Source organism: Onthophagus taurus, chromosome 7, assembly GCF_036711975.1.
Source record: "Onthophagus taurus isolate NC chromosome 7, IU_Otau_3.0, whole genome shotgun sequence".
Lineage (NCBI taxonomy): Eukaryota > Metazoa > Arthropoda > Insecta > Coleoptera > Scarabaeidae > Onthophagus > Onthophagus taurus.
This window is the reverse complement of record NC_091972.1, coordinates 34891488-34909294: the sequence shown is the minus strand read 5'-3', so window position 1 is coordinate 34909294 and position 17807 is coordinate 34891488. Positions and strand designations below refer to the sequence as shown.

The 17807-nt window shown below is 35.3% G+C and overlaps 2 protein-coding genes and 1 long non-coding RNA gene across 8 annotated transcripts in view; 1 reads left to right on the top strand and 2 right to left on the bottom strand.

Moving 5' to 3' along the window:
• The first annotated feature begins 1 nt into the window (after window position 1).
• LOC111413187 (reticulon-4-interacting protein 1 homolog, mitochondrial-like) lies at window positions 2-8510 on the top strand. 3 transcript variants are annotated; one of them, XM_023044072.2, is made up of 8 exons: window positions 21-233; window positions 293-320; window positions 375-530; window positions 586-734; window positions 792-947; window positions 7221-7510; window positions 7567-7969; window positions 8021-8510. In XM_023044072.2, the coding sequence occupies exons 1-8, from the start codon at window positions 186-188 to the stop codon at window positions 8219-8221; spliced, it is 1431 nt and encodes a 476-aa protein (XP_022899840.2). In that variant the 5' UTR covers window positions 21-185; the 3' UTR covers window positions 8222-8510. The 3 variants fall into 3 exon arrangements, with proteins under 3 accessions (XP_022899841.2, XP_022899839.2, XP_022899840.2); XM_023044073.2 differs by having other exon boundaries at window positions 2-233; window positions 293-530; window positions 792-845; XM_023044071.2 differs by having other exon boundaries at window positions 2-233; window positions 293-530.
• Window positions 8511-13507: 4997 nt separating this feature from the next.
• LOC111413179 (uncharacterized) lies at window positions 13508-14126 on the bottom strand. The gene is made up of 2 exons (XR_011640900.1): window positions 13804-14126; window positions 13508-13746 (listed from the first exon to the last, which is right to left on the bottom strand). It is a non-coding gene; the product is annotated as an uncharacterized lncRNA (long non-coding RNA).
• A 1580-nt stretch (window positions 14127-15706) lies between these two features.
• LOC111413189 (GTP-Rho-binding protein rhophilin) overlaps window positions 15707-17807 on the bottom strand; it is a 112568-nt gene continuing 110467 nt past the window's right edge. For all 4 annotated transcript variants that reach the window (XM_071197362.1, XM_023044075.2, XM_023044076.2 and 1 more), the window contains exons 3-8: window positions 17648-17801; window positions 17210-17593; window positions 16780-17149; window positions 16290-16714; window positions 16085-16237; window positions 15707-16034 (exon numbers count right to left, since the gene is read on the bottom strand). In XM_071197362.1, coding sequence (XP_071053463.1) covers window positions 15846-16034; window positions 16085-16237; window positions 16290-16714; window positions 16780-17149; window positions 17210-17593; window positions 17648-17801 — 1675 coding nt within the window. In that variant the 3' untranslated portion in view covers window positions 15707-15845. The remainder of the gene's footprint in view (window positions 16035-16084; window positions 16238-16289; window positions 16715-16779; window positions 17150-17209; window positions 17594-17647; window positions 17802-17807) is intronic.

Below are 17807 nucleotides of genomic sequence, written 5' to 3'. Positions count from 1 at the left end.
ATTGTAAACATTCTTTTGTTTCAGTATCGGGGTGAAGACCTTTTTGGTATATTTTCTTTTTAATTACTTCAAAATTGTTGTTCATTTCGATCAAAATTAATCGTGTAAATGTCCCGGTGTCTACCTTACATATGTGTTCTGGATATCGAAATTATGTAATAAATTATTTATTCGCATCGACCTAAATGGACGAAGTGGTATTTCGAGCATCTGAAACCATTGACAGCTTGCAGGTTAGAAATGTGACATCTTAACCTCAATTTTGTTTTTTTTAATTTTTTGCCACTTTTAGCATCATCTTCGAGTGGCTGCTGATGAAGGTAAAGCCGCTATTGTTAGTACATCCGGAAAATTATCAGACGTTTTCGTTCAAGCTTTAAACAATGACCGATACTTAGAAATTAAAGATGGTGTTATTCGATATTTTACACTTCTGTTTTTATATGCAAATGACATACAAGAGTACATAGTGGAGAGGTGTAACGCCGCTTACTTATACGAGAAGATATCATGGATTTTTACATCAAATGGTTTATTATATATTTAAAAACAAAGATTGCTTATTTAATTTATTTCTTTTTACAGCAACTAAACGAGATGTGTTAATAGGTGGTACTGGAATTATTGTTGGATTTGCTATTGGGTATTATACATCAAGAGTATATTATCCCAGTAAACAATATTTAGGACGATGCATGCAAGCTGTACAATGTTTAAGATATTCAGGTTTTGTGGTAAGGAAAATAATTTTTCTCTTTGTCAAAGTGTTGCTTAATGTAAAATAATTTTAGTCTGCAACTGTGGTAGATGATGCAATTGGTCCAACGTCCTGTGAAAGCAATCAGGTATTAATAGATGTTAAAGCTTGCTCATTAAATAAGATAGATAAAGAAATATGTCATGGATATGGTTCTAGGATAAGAGGTTTTCTAATTAAAAATTTTAAGGTAAGTTAAATGATGTATGGAAATGTGAGAGCATATTTTTCTATTTCCTTTTATTAATGTTTTTTTAATTAGTGAGTTCATAGCTTTGAGTTTCATCCCTGTTTATATGTGGATGACTCCTTATTGATTGTATGCGACTAGTTAAAGATTAACATGTTGTATGACTAGAGATGGAAAATTCTTGAGAAAAAAAATAGGAAAATATTCTCGATTTTGAGAATTTTCTGACAACAAGCTTTTAAATACAAATACAGCATGGGTCACATTTATGGGAGTGATTACTATGGAGGCCTTATTTATGACGTTTAGAATATATTTGGAGTAAAAAAATAATTTAATCTTTGAAACAAATAACAAAAAAAAAACAGTATTCTTCGAATCTAATGAATTTTCAGATAGCTCTTACAAAGATTCCAAATCACTGCATTCAATCACTTCAATATCATAAAGGTGTTCATTGCCTTCATTAACCTCCACATTGGTGGTAGAATCTAATAATTTTAGCCGTTTTCCATGGATTTTAAAACATATATTTTTCCAAATAACTCTTCTTTAGATCGTTAAAGGGCCAGTTCTGCCATTACCTCTGCAGACTCATCTGGGTTTGTTACAGTAGCCATATTGTCTATAATCTCTGTTCCTTGTATTTATTCTTCTCTATTAAGATGAATTCCATTAAAATTTGAAGCTAAAATATTTGCTGCTAGATGGATTGGATTTACTCCCATTTGCTTTCTCTTAACTAAACAGTTTTTTACTTCCCTTTCTTCTTGGTTAAGCAAAGGGCTTGAGGAAAGAGCTGTTTCAAAATAACTTTCCAACTTGTAAATACATTCAACTAATAGCATACAGCTTAACCTTGATTTATTTCATTCCAGTTGTTTTGAGTATTTAACAATAGGGTTTATTAGGTGATAAAAGTTTGAACCATTTACCCAAAAATATCCTCATCCAATATCAACTTTGGAACTGGGTATATCTTCAACTGTTTCACAAACTGCTAATGTTTTTAAGGCATATTGTATGTTACTTCTAGTGATAGTGCTAGTGTAAAACTAGAACTAACACAATTAATTTTAAGGAAATGATTCCTTAAAAGCTCGTTTTATTTCATTTCAATTGGGTTATGTATTTAACAATGGGGTTTATTAGGTGATAAAAGTTTGAACCTTTTCCCCAAAAATAACCTCATCCAATATCAACTGCCAACGTTTTTAATGCATATTTTGTATTAAGAAAACTTTTTAAACTATGAATAATTGATCCCCATTGTGTTGCACAGGTAAAAATATGCGACATAGTGATATTTGATGCTAACTAGCGCTACCTACCTCCTACCAGCTGTTTTAAGAGAGATGGCTAAACGGAATATTTCTAGTTCTAGGTCTAGTGATAGTTCTACTCTAATTCTAGGTCTTGTGTTAGTTCTAGTGATAGTGCTAATGCAAAACTAGAACTAACACAGGTAATTTTAAGAAAATGGCTGCTTTGGTGTAATTTCTTTCAGTCTACATTTTCTTGAAAGTAGTCAATAAAATGTGAGAATTGTTAATTTCTTTAATGGCAGCCTAAACATCTTCCATAATAATAGACATGGTTGCATCCATAAACAGAAATATGTTTATACCAAGGACAGTAGAATCTAACAGGACTGTTACATCCATTGTTGTCTTGTAACCCACTATGGGTTGGTTGCCCGCACTCTACGTCACACTATTTGCCACGCCCAGTTAACTGTCATTGAGTTGTTAATTGAGTTGTTAATGTGTCTCCAATTAACAAATGCAGCGTATGAGCAATGCATCCATAAACAGAAATATATTTATACCAAGAACAGTAGAATCTAAAAGGACTGTTACATCCATTGTTGTTTTGTAACCCACTGTTCGTTGCCCGCACTCTACGTCACACTATTTGCCACGCCCAGTTAACTGTCATGGAGTTCTATGCGTTTGCTGTGTGTTTTTAGAGGTTATATGATAAACATGTCAATACAAGCTTTACTTTTGAAGTTAATATGAATGCGTCTACGATATACGATATAAGCTCTAAAAATACACAGACGTGTCACGTTGTCACAACAATGAATGTAGCAGTCCTTGGTTTATACCTTTCTTCTTTTATACTTCACTGGCATTGTCAGTTATTATAGCAAAGAGATTTTCAGTACCAACTTCTCCAAGGTTGAAATTTAAGCGGCAGTTTTTTCTATCGAAACTAGGTTAAATAATGGAGGTAATCCAAGACCCAAGAAAGTTTTGGTGTAACCACTCCTTAACGGTATTTGTACAATGAGGTGTCGCCCCATCATGTAAATACCACATCTGAAGTATTTGAAATCACCAAATATTTATTTATGAGTATTTAGGTAGACTCATCTGTAAGATGTATGTAAGAGAAGGGGAGGACATGGCACTTAGTACACAGCACTTAGGCCCCAACGGGCCCCTTGCTCAGAGGTGTGTCTCTGGCGCCATCCATAGTAGGCCATTCTTCCCCGAACACTCTTAATCTGAGATCCTTGAGGGCAAAACAGTCACACAAGATGTGATAGACCGTCTCGTCGTCTTGTTCACAAGCACGACAGAGGGGGCTGTCACCACACTTTATGTTATAAAGGTGTTTATTTACCTTACAGTGACCTGCAACAAGTCTCGTAATAACCCGTAAGGCGCTCTTACCCAGCCTTACAAATTTCTGTGCTTCGTCAGCTGAGGGATAAAATAAGGGTGTTATTTCCATGTACTTCTGTGGAATCACGATGGGTGAGGTATTTCCTTGAAAATGTGAATTTAACCGGTATATAGTCCGTGCAGCATTCCAATAGAGGTGTGTTTGTCAACGCCTCCTTCCAAAGTGCTGCACTTCCTCCGGTTTCCTCTCCTTTGAAAAGTCCTGCTTCCCGTAGTCGCAACATGGTAATCAGCGCTACCTCCTAAATATATAAATGTAGAGGTGGTAAGTTTAACATGTTTTCCATGGCCGCAGTGGGGGTCGTGCTCATGGCACCTGTAACATACATACACGCAAGTCTCTGTATTCTATTTAGTGCGGTAGTGGCAGTAACCTGTAAGGTTTTAGACCACCATACTACTGCACCATAAGGGAGCATAGGTCGTATCACAGCCGCCCTTCGGCACTGGCCAAATGCGACACTAGCTTTCTTTACTCTATTATCTAGGTGTGACTTCCACGATAGTTTGCTATCCAGAGTGATACCCAAATATTTAACCTCTTTAGACAAACTCAGTGGGCATTTTCCGAACAAGGGCAATCGAAAATTACCAACTTTCCGCAACCGTGTGAAAAGGATTAAATCGGTCTTATTGGGGTTAACCGACAATTTCTGCCTTCCACACCATTTCTCGACTATATTGAGAGCCTCTTGTATACTGTCAAATAACACCCCCACATGTTTTCCCCTGACAAGGATAGTTAGATTATCAGCATAGCCTACGGTAATGAATTTAGCCTCTTTGAGGCGTTTAATAGACTCATCTGTGGTAAGAAGTAATTTTTTTAAACACGCAGCTTCATTAATACATATTTCCATCATAGCATGGCAAAACTGTATTCGCAACGCATGGCAGCAATTTTTAATTCTTGCGCGGTCGACAAGTGGCTTAGACACAATTGCCGACTTTTTCTATTATGTAGTTTTGGATATTCCGGATTGTCTTCTTATATCAATAGTACTAGCGGTACTACGATCTGCCATAAAATCCAGAAGTAAGTCCGTCGAAATCATCATGCCTTGTGAAGGGCGCATTTCAGACTGTCGAGATTCTTGTAGGAAGTAGCAGAGGCCTTGCTCTCAAGGACCGACTACAAAAAATTATCACTTCGTGGAGGTGATCATGACTGGAAAATTCAGCACTACTGCTGAACCACCTTAGCTTTGTGCGCGGGCGCTGATTGCTGTTGGAATGTCCAGAGCCGTCCGTTGAAATAAGACTGGCTCCAAGGAAGCACTTCCTTTTCAGAATCTCATCAAGGTAGTTCTTGATCAGATGTTGTTGAGCCTCTGGTTCTTAAAAATTAGCGGTGTCTTTCCGATCGAAGTCACTTCAAACCATGGCTTGCGCGGCATGACCCTTTCGAGGAAACGTAGCGACCATGCGCCTTCGCTTCCTATACCGCTCTCGTAAGAATTCTGTCATTTTGGCGTGAATAACTTCTCGTCAGTGAAGAGGATGTCTTTGAACTCCGGCGGTGAGAAATGTTTCAGAAGTTCGCGACCTCTCTAAAGGCGAGTGGTCTGTTTCGTCAAAGTGTGAGTCTTTTACGTCTTTATGCTATGAACCCCCAAACGATGTTTAAGGATCCTGTACACAGATTCACGGTTGATATTCAGCTACCTAGCCATTTTCCTGAGACTCCTCTTGGAATTCTGGAGGACCTTGCCTCCGGAACGCTTGACTGTGGTGGTAGTCATGGCACTTTTTGGTTTTCTAGGACTTCTAGGAAGATCCTCGATGCTACAGATCTCTCGATAACGATGGATTGTGCATTTGCTGCCTCTACGGGAAACTGTGTAGTACCCTTTTTGGGGTTTGGTTATCGCTCATACGTATTATATGCCCTAGCTACTCTATTTTACGACATTTTATGAACTATGTCGGCATCTTCTATAATACAGTTTAGTTCATGGTTCATTCTTAATCTCTATCTGCTGTCATTATTTTATATTAGGCCATAAATTCATAATACTTTTCATTCGAATATAGGCTTTGCATAGGTTTATATATTTTCAATTTTGAATCTTCGTATAAGATTTTGGTTACTTTTCTAAGATTTTCTACTTGTTCGAAGTGTAGAGTTTCGTAGATTAGATTGTCTTCGATGATTGGTTTTCTCTCTACCTGTATTTTGCTTTAATTTACATTCAATATTTTCCAGGGTTTCTGCATAGTATTTAGGTGCTTTTGGAACAAAATCGAACAGTATGGCAGATCGCGCATCTCCTTGTCTGACTCCAGTCTTAATATGGAGGGCCGCTCTATGTTGGTTGTCTGCACTCACTACTGCCTTGGATACCGCCATGGTCATATTAATGAGTTCCACTAATTTCGTGGGGATTCCAAATATCTGTGGGTCGCTTAGTATTTGATTTTTTAATTACTGTCGAGAGTTTGCTTAAAATTTATGTATAAATTATATAGAGCGATATTATATTCATACGCTTTTTCCTGTATTTAAAGGTGAATACATGATGTATTGTCGAGCGTAATTAGTTAGCCTAATTACTAATTAATAGTAATTGTGTATTATACCTGATATAATTTTATAAGTAACGTTATTGGTTTATAGTTAGAGCATTCTAATTTGTCCTCTTTTTTATGTATTAGTAGTATGATTCCCATAAACCATTCCTCATGCATCTTTTGGTGTTTGCAGATCTTTTTTCTCAGCCCGTCTCTATCCACTCCTAGATGTAGGCCTTTTCAAAACGAGTTATATTCATGTTTCTTTTTTGTACCCTGGGTCCTTTCTATATGGAGAGTTCGGGTATATTTTCTTCACAACGTGGATTTTTTTCGGGGCTAAGGCTATCCAACAGTGTGCCCCATCCCCAGGAGGACCAAGGACTCTTCTATCAGGGCGGTAACCTGACCTTGGTTGATCTCTTGTCTGCTACATACCGAGTTACTATTGCACGTCATTCACCCAGGGGCTCATGGATCAAGGTCGCTCGATTCCTCGAAAGTCTTAACTAACTCAATTTAAGCAAATCTAAGTGGATATTTCTCAGAGTTTTGATACTGTGATGTCAGCATTCGACCTTGGCCGTCTGTCCTTCAAAAATCTAAGAGGGGTATCTACTTTAAAAGTTGCACGTGCGATGTGTGGTTGAAAATAATTGATTTTCTTAAAAGATATATGTATATGTATTGGTAAAATAATTAAGGGTGCTTTTTATGATATTTCACTTGCATGATACAAATCATCCATTTTTTTTTCAAGGAATGACTTGTATATACAATTTTTAGAGGGCGGCTATTCGAAATGATCCGTAAGTAAGACTCGGTTTTAATTGTAGCGTCTTCGCTGCATTAAGTAATTTTTAGATTTAATCATCTCAAAACTTAAGCTTGCTTTCTTTATTTTAATCCTCTTGTTTTCTATATCTACCATGTTCTTTTTCTCATACATTTTGGTAAACATATTTTTCGATTACGCATAAGTTATCCTAAACTTTAGCAATGTTATTCAAATACACCATATAAATAAGTGCTCAACAAAATTTTTTTATTTCATAATTTTTTGTAATAGTATTATCAAGACGAACTTCCGGTAACACTTGGTCGTGATTGCGCAGGCATAATAGTCGAAATAGGTAGAAATGTGACGCGTTTCGAAGTTGGAGACACAGTTTGGGCAACAACACCTTTCTGGTCACCTGGTACAATGTCGAAATATGTTGCATTGCCAGAACGGCATGTGGGAAAAATGCCACCCGATTTAGGTTTTGAGAGCGCAACTAGTATTCCGTTTTGTGGCGGAATCGCCCTGGATGCTTTAAAATCTGTTGATTTAAACGTGTTAAACGCAGAAGGAAAAACGTACGTTTCAAAATTAATTTTAAACATACAAATCTAATTAAAAATGATAATTGTAGAGTGTTTGTTCATGGTGGCTGTTCAGCTGTTGGTTGTCTTGTGGTACAAATATTAAATTACTGGGGTGCAAAAGTAACTGTATCTTGTTATAAACGAGCTGTTCCTGTTGCAAGAGCTTTACAAGTAAATGATATAATACCTTTGACTTCATATCGTGGGGAAGATGCTGTAGTGAAATCGAATAATGCACATTTATTAAAGAAAGAGCTTGATTTGCATGAAAAATTTTGGGCGATTATTGTGACGGTACCATGTGAAATGGATTTATCTGAATTGAAAACATATTGTAAGGATGGTGGTAACGTTATTCTAACGTTACCTCAACCGATTTTGTCTGACCGATATGGATTTTTGCTCAATAAATTATATGGATTTTATATCCAATTAAGGGCTTTCATTCAGGTATGTTAAAAACCATTTTCAGTAATAATAATTACAACTTTTTTTCTGTAGAAATGTTCTAATGAAGGTTTAAAAGATTATGGTGAAACACACATCTGTTACGAAGAATTGGATCGATTATCTCAATATATAGAAAATGGTGTCATTCAAAGTGTTGTGGACAGAGTTTATCAACCTTATGAAATTGATCAGGCTTTAACTCATATACAAACTTTAGATGCAATAGGAAGTACTGTAATAACGTTTAGGTAGTTGAAATTGTTTAGGGGTTATCGTTTTTTTAAAGGGTTTTACACGAATAAAAGAATGAATACTGTAATACCTCATTATGTCTCTAATTGGTACAAATTGTTATTTATATTATAGTAACATTTTTTACTTTACAATGTCTTGAAGACGATTGTGCCTTTTTGCTAACTGCCAAAAAAATAATAAACGAAAACTCATCAAATCATAGATCTTCCAACTTTATTGCATTTTGTTATTGTTTTATCTTTATTAGTCATGTACCTAAATGAAATAAAATTGTCTACTCCTACAATTATTTTTTTTTTCTCACTTCTGACTACCAATGTAAGTTCTTTTTACTTTATTAGATATACAATATTTACACCCTGTAATACATCTATCAAACCCAAGACCTACGAGTTTGTCCATGTACAATGGAATATTACATAGTGCGTTTAAGGCCACAATGATTGAAATGTTAAGAATTAGTTCATTAAGTCCACAATTTTTTTGACTAAAATTTCGTCCCACCAAGAGTAAGACATTATTGTTGATATTATTTCACAAATTATTGTTGAAATGATAATTTTTCTTTTTGTTCTCGTCTGCCTATTTCCCAGTGTAAATATGAATCTGGTGATTGTTATTCCTTTGTGTCACTTTCATTAAATATTTAAAAGATGCCACTTGATTCTTTGGGTGCGTTTCATGAATACGTTTCGGCGATTCCAAACATATTTTTAAATTTTCTAAACGATGAAACAAGAAAACCGTCCATGATTCTCCATTTTCATTAAAATGGAAAATTATATAAGTAAAGTATATACGTTTCGCATAAATTTCTTTTTAAATAATAGCGTGGCAGCAACAAGCGGCGTTCGCTTTCTGCCGCGTGCCAGGTTGAACAAAGAATGTTCGCGAGCGGCAATGTTTGGACACACCCTTAAAAAGGAAGTGTCAGCTGAGTTTCAAACTGCTGGTATTCATTTTTTAAAAGCTTATGAATAGCTAAACTATTTTTACACTTTTTTTCAGATCTTTTAGATCACCTAGTTCATGATTGGTTTGAACAGCTTTAATTGAGATCGTATTTTTGTAACTCGTTGTGTTTTAACCCGTATTTCCAGATTGTCGTAACGAATTAGTCGGTTGTTATCAAGCGATTCTAGTTGCAAAGATTAGTTTACTGACAAAAATCTTCTCTAATTATTTGAGGATCAGACCAATGCTTAGGAAAGATCGTAATACAAGGAACCAAAATTGCCAATTTACCTGTAAATCAATTTACCAGTTTTTTGTTCTACATTTAAATGCAAACATATATCTAGTCCAGCATCCCAGAACGAATTTGATGTCATTTCTAACTCAAGTCTTGTGTATATAAAAGCGCAAGTCATCTCATTGGTGGTTTCTTTAAGAGAAAATTCAACAATTTGGATTTTTTTATTTTTTTTAATTGAAGAATTGGATTCCTGAGCTCCTAAAATAATTTTGTATACTCATTGCATAATAATTAATACATCACAATTGCAATAATGAAGTACAATTTCGAATATTAAAAAATACCTGAGAGATTGGCATCTGCATTTCCCTGCCACAATATTCTGACTCCTTTGAATGTAAGCAAGTTTAACATGTACTTTGCTCAAAATTATAAATTCTAAAAACTGCAAATATTGAATCCACTTTCTCACATCTCACTTGAAACCAGAGTCGAAATTGTTAAAGCAGTGGGAGGGAGAGTTTCACATCCACTATGTATATAATCTATGGTTACAATCTATGATTTTGATTAATTTTTCTAAAATTTTTGATAATGTGAACTACTCATTTGTTGACTATGCTTAAACATGCAGTTTATTTTTTTCAATACCGGTCAAATTATTATAAAGTTGGTAACAATTGGTGAGGTGAACAGGAAAATTCCTTTTGTTTATTTTTTTTTCAAATTTCCTTAACATAACTATTTTAATCCTCTTGTAGTATATATTTTTGTGTGGAAAGTTGTAGATAATTCTCGCATTGCATCCTTTGTTAATACCAAATCTGTTACAAAATTGATAAAATGTCAGACGAAATAGTGAAATTTGTTATCATTTTAATGAAATTCTTAGTGAGAAGAAGAGGGCAAAAGATCAATTTTGCACGTCCACTTTCAGTTGAGGGTGTATTATTGGGAACTTAAGAAGACTTTCAATTGTACTCTTTAACAAAAACGGTCACTAAAATCGACAGTATAGAATCTTTTCACCTAACAAGGGCAAATCTTTGGATTTTTTTTTTGGATTTTTTTGGGCATCTATTTAATTTAATGAAAGATGAAAAATTTAAAAGATTAGTTATGATGCTGTACCCAAGCTATACATGTCAAATAGGGATAATTGGACATCAATTAACAACCAAAGATTTGTAGCAATTATTACCTAGTTCATCAACAACTCGGGACTGAACAGCATTTTAATGGGTTATATTGAATTCACCAAAAACATACATCTTTAAATTTGCAGAAAATTTACACATGATTTGTTAGATAGATGCTGCGTAAAGATTGTAGCACGTATTAAATTAACAAAGTGGAAACATATTACTGGCTTTACAGCCCAGACTAATCCTTAACTTCCTTCAATTTATTCCTCCAAAAACTCCTACTTTTTATGTTATCTTGCCATCTCGTTCCTTTTAGGAACCCTTTCTCATCCATTCGTTCCACGTGTCCAGCCTACTGACTTTGGATCTTTACAAATCTCATAATATCCAGGTTCCTATGTAACTCTCCCAGTTACTGGTTATATCGAATTCATCAACCGTTATGTACCCTTAATACCTTAATGCTGCTAACATTTCTTTTAATTTCTTTATTAACGTCCATGCTTCACATCCGTAGGTAACAACCGGTCTTATCAAAGTTTTATATATGGTCATCTTGGTATTGTTTATATATAGTGGATTCCAGGTAGATTCCATCGTAGACAGGTGCGGCGCTACCGAAGGTGCAAAAGGTGCACTGCACTCTGGCGCCGCCTAAAAGGGGGCGCCCGCGCCTAGAAATTTAATTTAATTTAAACCGAACTGTCTGAAAATGCGCTCCTCCTCAATATTTAAACTTTTAGCCCCTGGATACTCTTTCGTCTAAGAATGTCCTTATTGGCCAAAGCATGTTTCCACCAATCAGACAATTACAACTATAACAATTAGACAAAAGAAAAGGAAGGGAAGGATGAGTCGAGCAACGATCTCCTCCTTTCGAGAATGAATAAAAAATATCAATAATTAATTAACCAAATCTGAACAGATCTGCGGATTGCTACATGACCTTATACGGCTGGTCAAAATTATATTCTGTTCGTAGGTAACATGTCGTGTTTCCTATGTGGTGTCATTGGTCTCATTTACTATACTCCTCAGATAGGTAAAACTTGGAACTACTTTAATGTTATCGTCATCATAATGTTATCATGTTATCGTAAAATCATGTCAACGTGAAACCAATCATCATATTGTAGCACCTCGGCTTTAACGTATGAAGTTGCAGATCTGTTGACTAATTATACCGAGGTCATTTGCGCCCGAGGCTTAGTGACCAAGATTATATCAACTTGAAACTGGTCATCATATTGTGGCGCATCGAACTCAAACGACGTATGAATTAACGGATGAAGATCTATAGATTCGGATTATTTCCAGATCAGCTGGCATTGAGGTAGCATTACGTGCCTATTATGCTTATGTCCATTCCTTGCTAAGATATGGAGTTGTCTTTTGGGGCCGTGGTGTTGGTATAGATAGAATCTTCATACTACAGACGAGGTGTGTAAGAGCAATCTTTGGTCTAAAAAATACTAATAGCTGTAGAAGTTACTTTAAAAACTATAAAATACCTACCTTGTATGGAATTTATATTCTGGAATGTGCTGTATTGGTTAGGAAGAATTACCTTGAATTTTTCAAAAAAATATATAATATCATATCCTCGAAATACGCGCGGGAAGGTGAAGTGCTGTCTGGTGCTACCAAAAACGCACCTTACTAAGATTCAGAAGACGGCTCCGTACCAGAGTATCAAGATCTTCAATCACATTTCGGAAGGTACAAAGATCCTGCCAGTTCCAGGATTCCGGAGAAGACTGAGAGCTATTGTCACGGAAAATCCGATGTATACCATTGACATGTTTATCCAATTTAATGTTTGAACTCAATGTGTATTATATTACAATGCAATTATCGTTAAATTGACGTACTCTACGCTTTTTTGGTAAAATGGGGGGAATAAAGTATTTTATTATTATTATAAGATCTTTTGACTAATTAAGCCGAGGTTGCTTGCAGCTGCTGATTAACATCATATTATACAGATTGATTCAAAAAGTCACCATGCGTTGGAACTGTTCCTACCAAATGCTAAAACGTATTTTAAAAAATAAAGCTCTCATAGTATCTAGAGTTGTGTAACATTTCGCTGCGCGGCGCAATTGAGTTAACTCAGTACAGTGTGTTGATACCCAATTTTAAAATGAGTCAACTCAATTGCGCCACTGTTGGCGTAGTAAAGCACGCCGGTGTGGCTTGAAGATTTACAAATATGTATGTAAGTGATAATTCCATCCCTTAATCACGTATAAAACCTTCATTTATTAGAACTTGGAACGAAACAGCAGGCGGATGGATGTGATGCATTCAGCAACTGTGTTATAGCGCAATTGAGTTGATACATTGCGCTAATTCACTTAGGTGCGCTAGTATCAGTGTGTCAGCGCAGCAAATTTTGCTGCGTTACACATGGTTAATAGTATCCACTTTGGCCGTACTGGAATCCACTTTTGTCAAGAAACCTGTACCATTTAATCGCGTATTATTGTGAAAATTCGAACTTGCACATCTTAATAGTTAAAACATGCAATAACTTGATGAAGCAATAACTGATACATTAATATCCAGAGAATAACACGACCTGAGCAGATTGAAAATGCAGGATGATATTTAATAGGGAATTTGTATATGTTGGAGGCAAATGACGAATTCGGCCCGTGGCCGATTTATTTAGACATATCGGCATATGTCTAAAGCTGTTAGGTCACATGACGAAAAAATGATACAATCGGGATCTGACCATATCAGTTTGAACACATCTCGATATGTACATTTGCACAATGCGCCGATCCGATCGGAACTACACATAACCTCTTTTGGGATGTTTATGAGGGACATCACTTACGTGCAGTGTGTTTATTAGTACGTTTTACTGTTTTTAGCAGTTAAACATATCCCGAAATGTTAATTGTTGCTTTGGTCATATGAGAAACAAATGCAATGTAGGAACTAACATAATATTTATTTTATTACTTATTGCGACATGAAGTACTTGAATGACATTTACTGTTACATTTCAAGTTCTTTAATAAGCATTTGCACTTTTTATTACTGCACTGTTTACGACAGTTGCATCTTACAAACCCCTGGGAAGAATTTGATTCTTTTGCCGCCACCGTTCGCAAACTGAGTTTATTTTCGATGGGTACATCTGAAGATGTCAATGAGTTCGTTTGAGAAGGCTGAAAAGAAAAACTTTATTACCGTTTAAATATATAAAATATTAGTTAAGTACATACCTGGAACTCATTCCTTGCATATAGTTTTTCCAAGACGCCAGTTGATGTACCAAGTTGGTATAAATCATCTTTCTCGGACAATACAATAGCCAAAATGTTACGAGGAGCTAAGCGTCCTCTGTCGACATCAGAAATTTTAACTAAAACGTTCTGCCCAATTTCAATTTTTGGGAATTTGGAACAACTTTGCTGTAACATTTCTGTTGCTTGCTTTTTTAAACATGCAATACTATGAGATCGATGTTGATTTATTGATTTTAATCGGATTTCGTTGTTCCTAAAATGAAACATATAATAATAATAAGCAATGTAAATTCTCTGCGTTTTTTTAGGTTACCTCAACAATTCTTCCTCAGCAACAATCATTTTTGGAATAATTTATGGGAAAGCTTTCTTGTACATCTTTTTCATTTCCTCCATCACTGTTTTGAAATTCTGAATCTGATTTTTCAGATACTACCTGTTCTATGTTTCTACCAACACTGCTTTCTAATCTATAAATGTCGTCCTCATCGTGTAACTTCTCTACAATTTCAAGCGGAAGATTTGAATCTTTTAAGCCATTATCAAGTGGGATGCCAAACATAGCCTCGTATGGAGTACGTTGGATGCCTCGGTGAAATGATTCTTTTTTAATTGCACAAATCTTAGACCTTCTGCCCACTTAGTTGTCTCATTTTCCTGCATCCAACTAATTAAAATCTCTCTTACATCTTGGTTCGCTCTCTCGATGGACCCTTGGCTTTGAGAATGACGTGGTTTACCATGAATTATTTTCGCTTGAAACATATCTGCAAGGCTAGTAGTTACTTGATTCACAAATTCTCTGCCATTGTCACTATGAAGCAAGCAAGGTGCTCCGACTATGCAAAAAATATCCATCAAGTTATATGCTACTTCTTTTGCCTTTTTAGTTTTTAGAGGTTTTAAAAACACAAATTTTGTGAGGTGGTCTTGGTAATTCATGATAAACTTATAAGGGCCATCCGGTTCTGTTTGCATATCAATAAGATCAATTTGTCCCCTTTTATTAAATTAGTACCCCCCTGTAGAAATTATTGGTTTTACTACTAATCCTTTCTGCTTCGATTTTTTCTTTAATTGACACATAGCACATAATTTCAAATACTCTTCAATGACACTTCTGGGAATATTACAATATTTCTTAGCAATTTCTTTTTCCATTCCTAATCTTCTTTTATGGCCAGTATCTTTATGAACTTTTTCTAAAATGCCGTGTTCCTCCGTAACATCGCAATCATACCTAATAGAAACCACATCATCATTCTTTCGTTTTGCAATAATTTTCTCTTTATCACCAATTCTTAGAATTTCAAATCTATTCAAACGCCTATAATCTTGACAACTTAGTTTTTCCTTCGTCTCTTTCTTTGACATGCTGTTCTTTACTTGATTTAAAATACTTAAATAATGCTCAACAGTTAGTACGGTGGTAAAATTATTAGCGCCACTATTTTCAATTAATTTAAAAAGCTTAGTTTCAAAAATTTGTTTTTCAACTAAATATTTTTCACTTTCCATATTTAAAGTCAACCACTTTATATTTAAAACTTTATAACTTCGGTAACTGCTAAAAACAGTAAAACGTACTAATAAACACACTGCACGTAAGTGATGTCCCTCATAAACATCCCAAAAGAGGTTATTGTAATTCCGATCGGATCGGCGCATTGTGCAAATGTACATATCGGGACGTGTTCAACCTGATATGGTCAGATCCCGATTGTATCATTTTTTCGTCATGTGACCTAACAGCTTTAGACATATGCCGATATGTCTAAATAAATCGGCCACGGGCCGAATTCGTCATCTGCCTCCAACATATATAAGTCTTATCTTTTCGTATTAAAACTGTTTTTATAATTCCATAAAAAGGCAGAAAAATTGATAACATTTAATTTTATTTAAACTGTATAATAATGTATAAATTTAACAAGTGTTATAAATTATTTATATTACAATATGTTCAACTTATCTTTACAAATTAAATCTAATTTTATAATAACTTACTTTTCCTTTTTCTATCTAAATATAATATTATCGTACATATCTTTAGCGTTTCGCGATGAGTTCCTTTTAAACGGATTCCAAGACAGTCTCTTATTGTGATGATTATGTTGAGCAATTGAACCCGAAGGACTCGACATTTCACTAGACACACCTGAACTGCTACTATGAGTCGATACCGTACTTTTTGTTGTTTTAGAAGGCTACAAATACATTTATTTATATTTTTGGTAATTAGTATTAAAATGTGTACCTTCAAATAATTCCTATCCATTGGTGTAACCAATTTTAAACTTAACGTATCCCCGTGATTTTTAATAAGAGCCACTACTTCATCGTGACACGACCATTTTACATCTACATCTCCAATAGCCACTATGAAATCACCTTCTTTAACACCACCATACTAAAAATATTACAAGAAATGATTTAATTCTTTAATAATTTATTTAATTTACCTCTGCTAAAGAATTTGTTTCAACAATCGCGACAATAACTGGAGCATCTCCTCTAACAGAAAATCCAAATCCTTCGGTAACTCTTCCTCGATATAATTGGATTAATCTCGGTGCCGTCCAGTGTCTCTTAGCTGAAAATATTGCGATTGGTCCTAAATTTTTGAACAAATCATTTACTCGGTGTTGTGTAAAGTCTGGTGAGGTAAGAGATAGCTGAAATTTTGTGGCAGCTTGAATTTCAGGTGGATCTAAAATTTCTCGAAAATCATTTTCGTGTTCTTGTGATGTATAAGAATGTAATATATTTCGATGGGCCGTCCTAAGAACGTTTATTAAAGCATGTTTGCCTTTTAATTCTCTACACATTCTGTGAAGTCTTTGGCATTCTTCATGAAGAAGTAAAGCTTCTCTTAAATGGGCTTTTCCTATAAAACAATAAAATAACTCTTTGAAGAAACTTTCAAATTCTTTAAGTATTTATTTTTCTTACCTAATAACTTTCTTTCAGCATCGTCTTTTGGTATTCTGATGTCAAGTTGTGTAGAAGCGCTTTCTACATGCAGATATTCCATGACCTCTTTAGTTGCAGCCGACATATTCGCCGCTTCTTTGTCCAGAATACCTTTGGCAGCGTGAAAATGGGCCATCGCGCCGTAAAACTCACGTTTCACTTGAACAACGGCCGTCCAACTGTATGGAACGTAATCTTTTACCGATGGATGCGCGATAAGTTTATGAACGTGATTATAACAATCTGAGAGATGTTGAGCTTCTTGTGCCAAATCGAAACAAATATCAATTGAACGTTTTTCTTGTGATTGAAGGTCGAGTTTTTCTAATAAACATTCTCTTGCTTGAGTCTGTTTTATTTAAAAAAAAAATTAATAAAATGAATCCGAAGAAAGGTTAAGAGATCTTACCAACATGAGTTGTATAAGCATTTCTAGCATATCGGGCCCTAAATCCATAGAAGGAGCATTCGTAAAGTTTTCGTTGATATATCTAAATGTTCCAGCGGCTCTTAAGAAACTATCAACGGCGGCATCGAGTCCCTTTGCTGTGGTACGATCTTGTTTGGCGCCTATTTGCGTGTAAACCGCGCCGATGTTAAAGAGGACGCATGCTTTTTCGAAGGCGACGGTTCGTTGGCATGACGGTACTCCGGTTAAGGAATCGAACCATTCGAAGTAAATTCCCAAAGATCGATCCGGCGAGAAAAATCTTCTTTCCACGAAATACAACTGGTTGTAGTATCTGAAGAGAAGACCGATTCCGGCACTATCACGCAATGGAGTCCTCATTGCCTAATTAAAACAAAAAATGTGATAAATTTATTTAAAAAAGAAACGAAACCTTACTTGTCTTGTGTCCATAAAATCAGCTATTGCGTCTTCATATTGAGAAGCGTCTTCGCTGTAATGTTCTAAAATAAAATCTTTGAACGAATCCCTAAAATCGATTTCCTTTGTTTCTTTAAGTCCTAATGGTATCATAGGCATAACATCGTTTGTACTGAAA

Bases quoted from the DNA above. Each gene is read 5' to 3' on its own strand.
- LOC111413187 (XM_023044071.2), top strand. From the start codon at position 186: ATGGACGAAGTGGTATTTCGAGCATCTGAAACCATTGACAGCTTGCAG. The intron at 234-292 runs GTTAGAAATGTG...TGCCACTTTTAG, and splicing joins AAACCATTGACAGCTTGCAG to CATCATCTTCGAGTGGCTGC. The intron at 7,511-7,566 runs GTACGTTTCAAA...TGATAATTGTAG, and splicing joins TTAAACGCAGAAGGAAAAAC to AGTGTTTGTTCATGGTGGCT.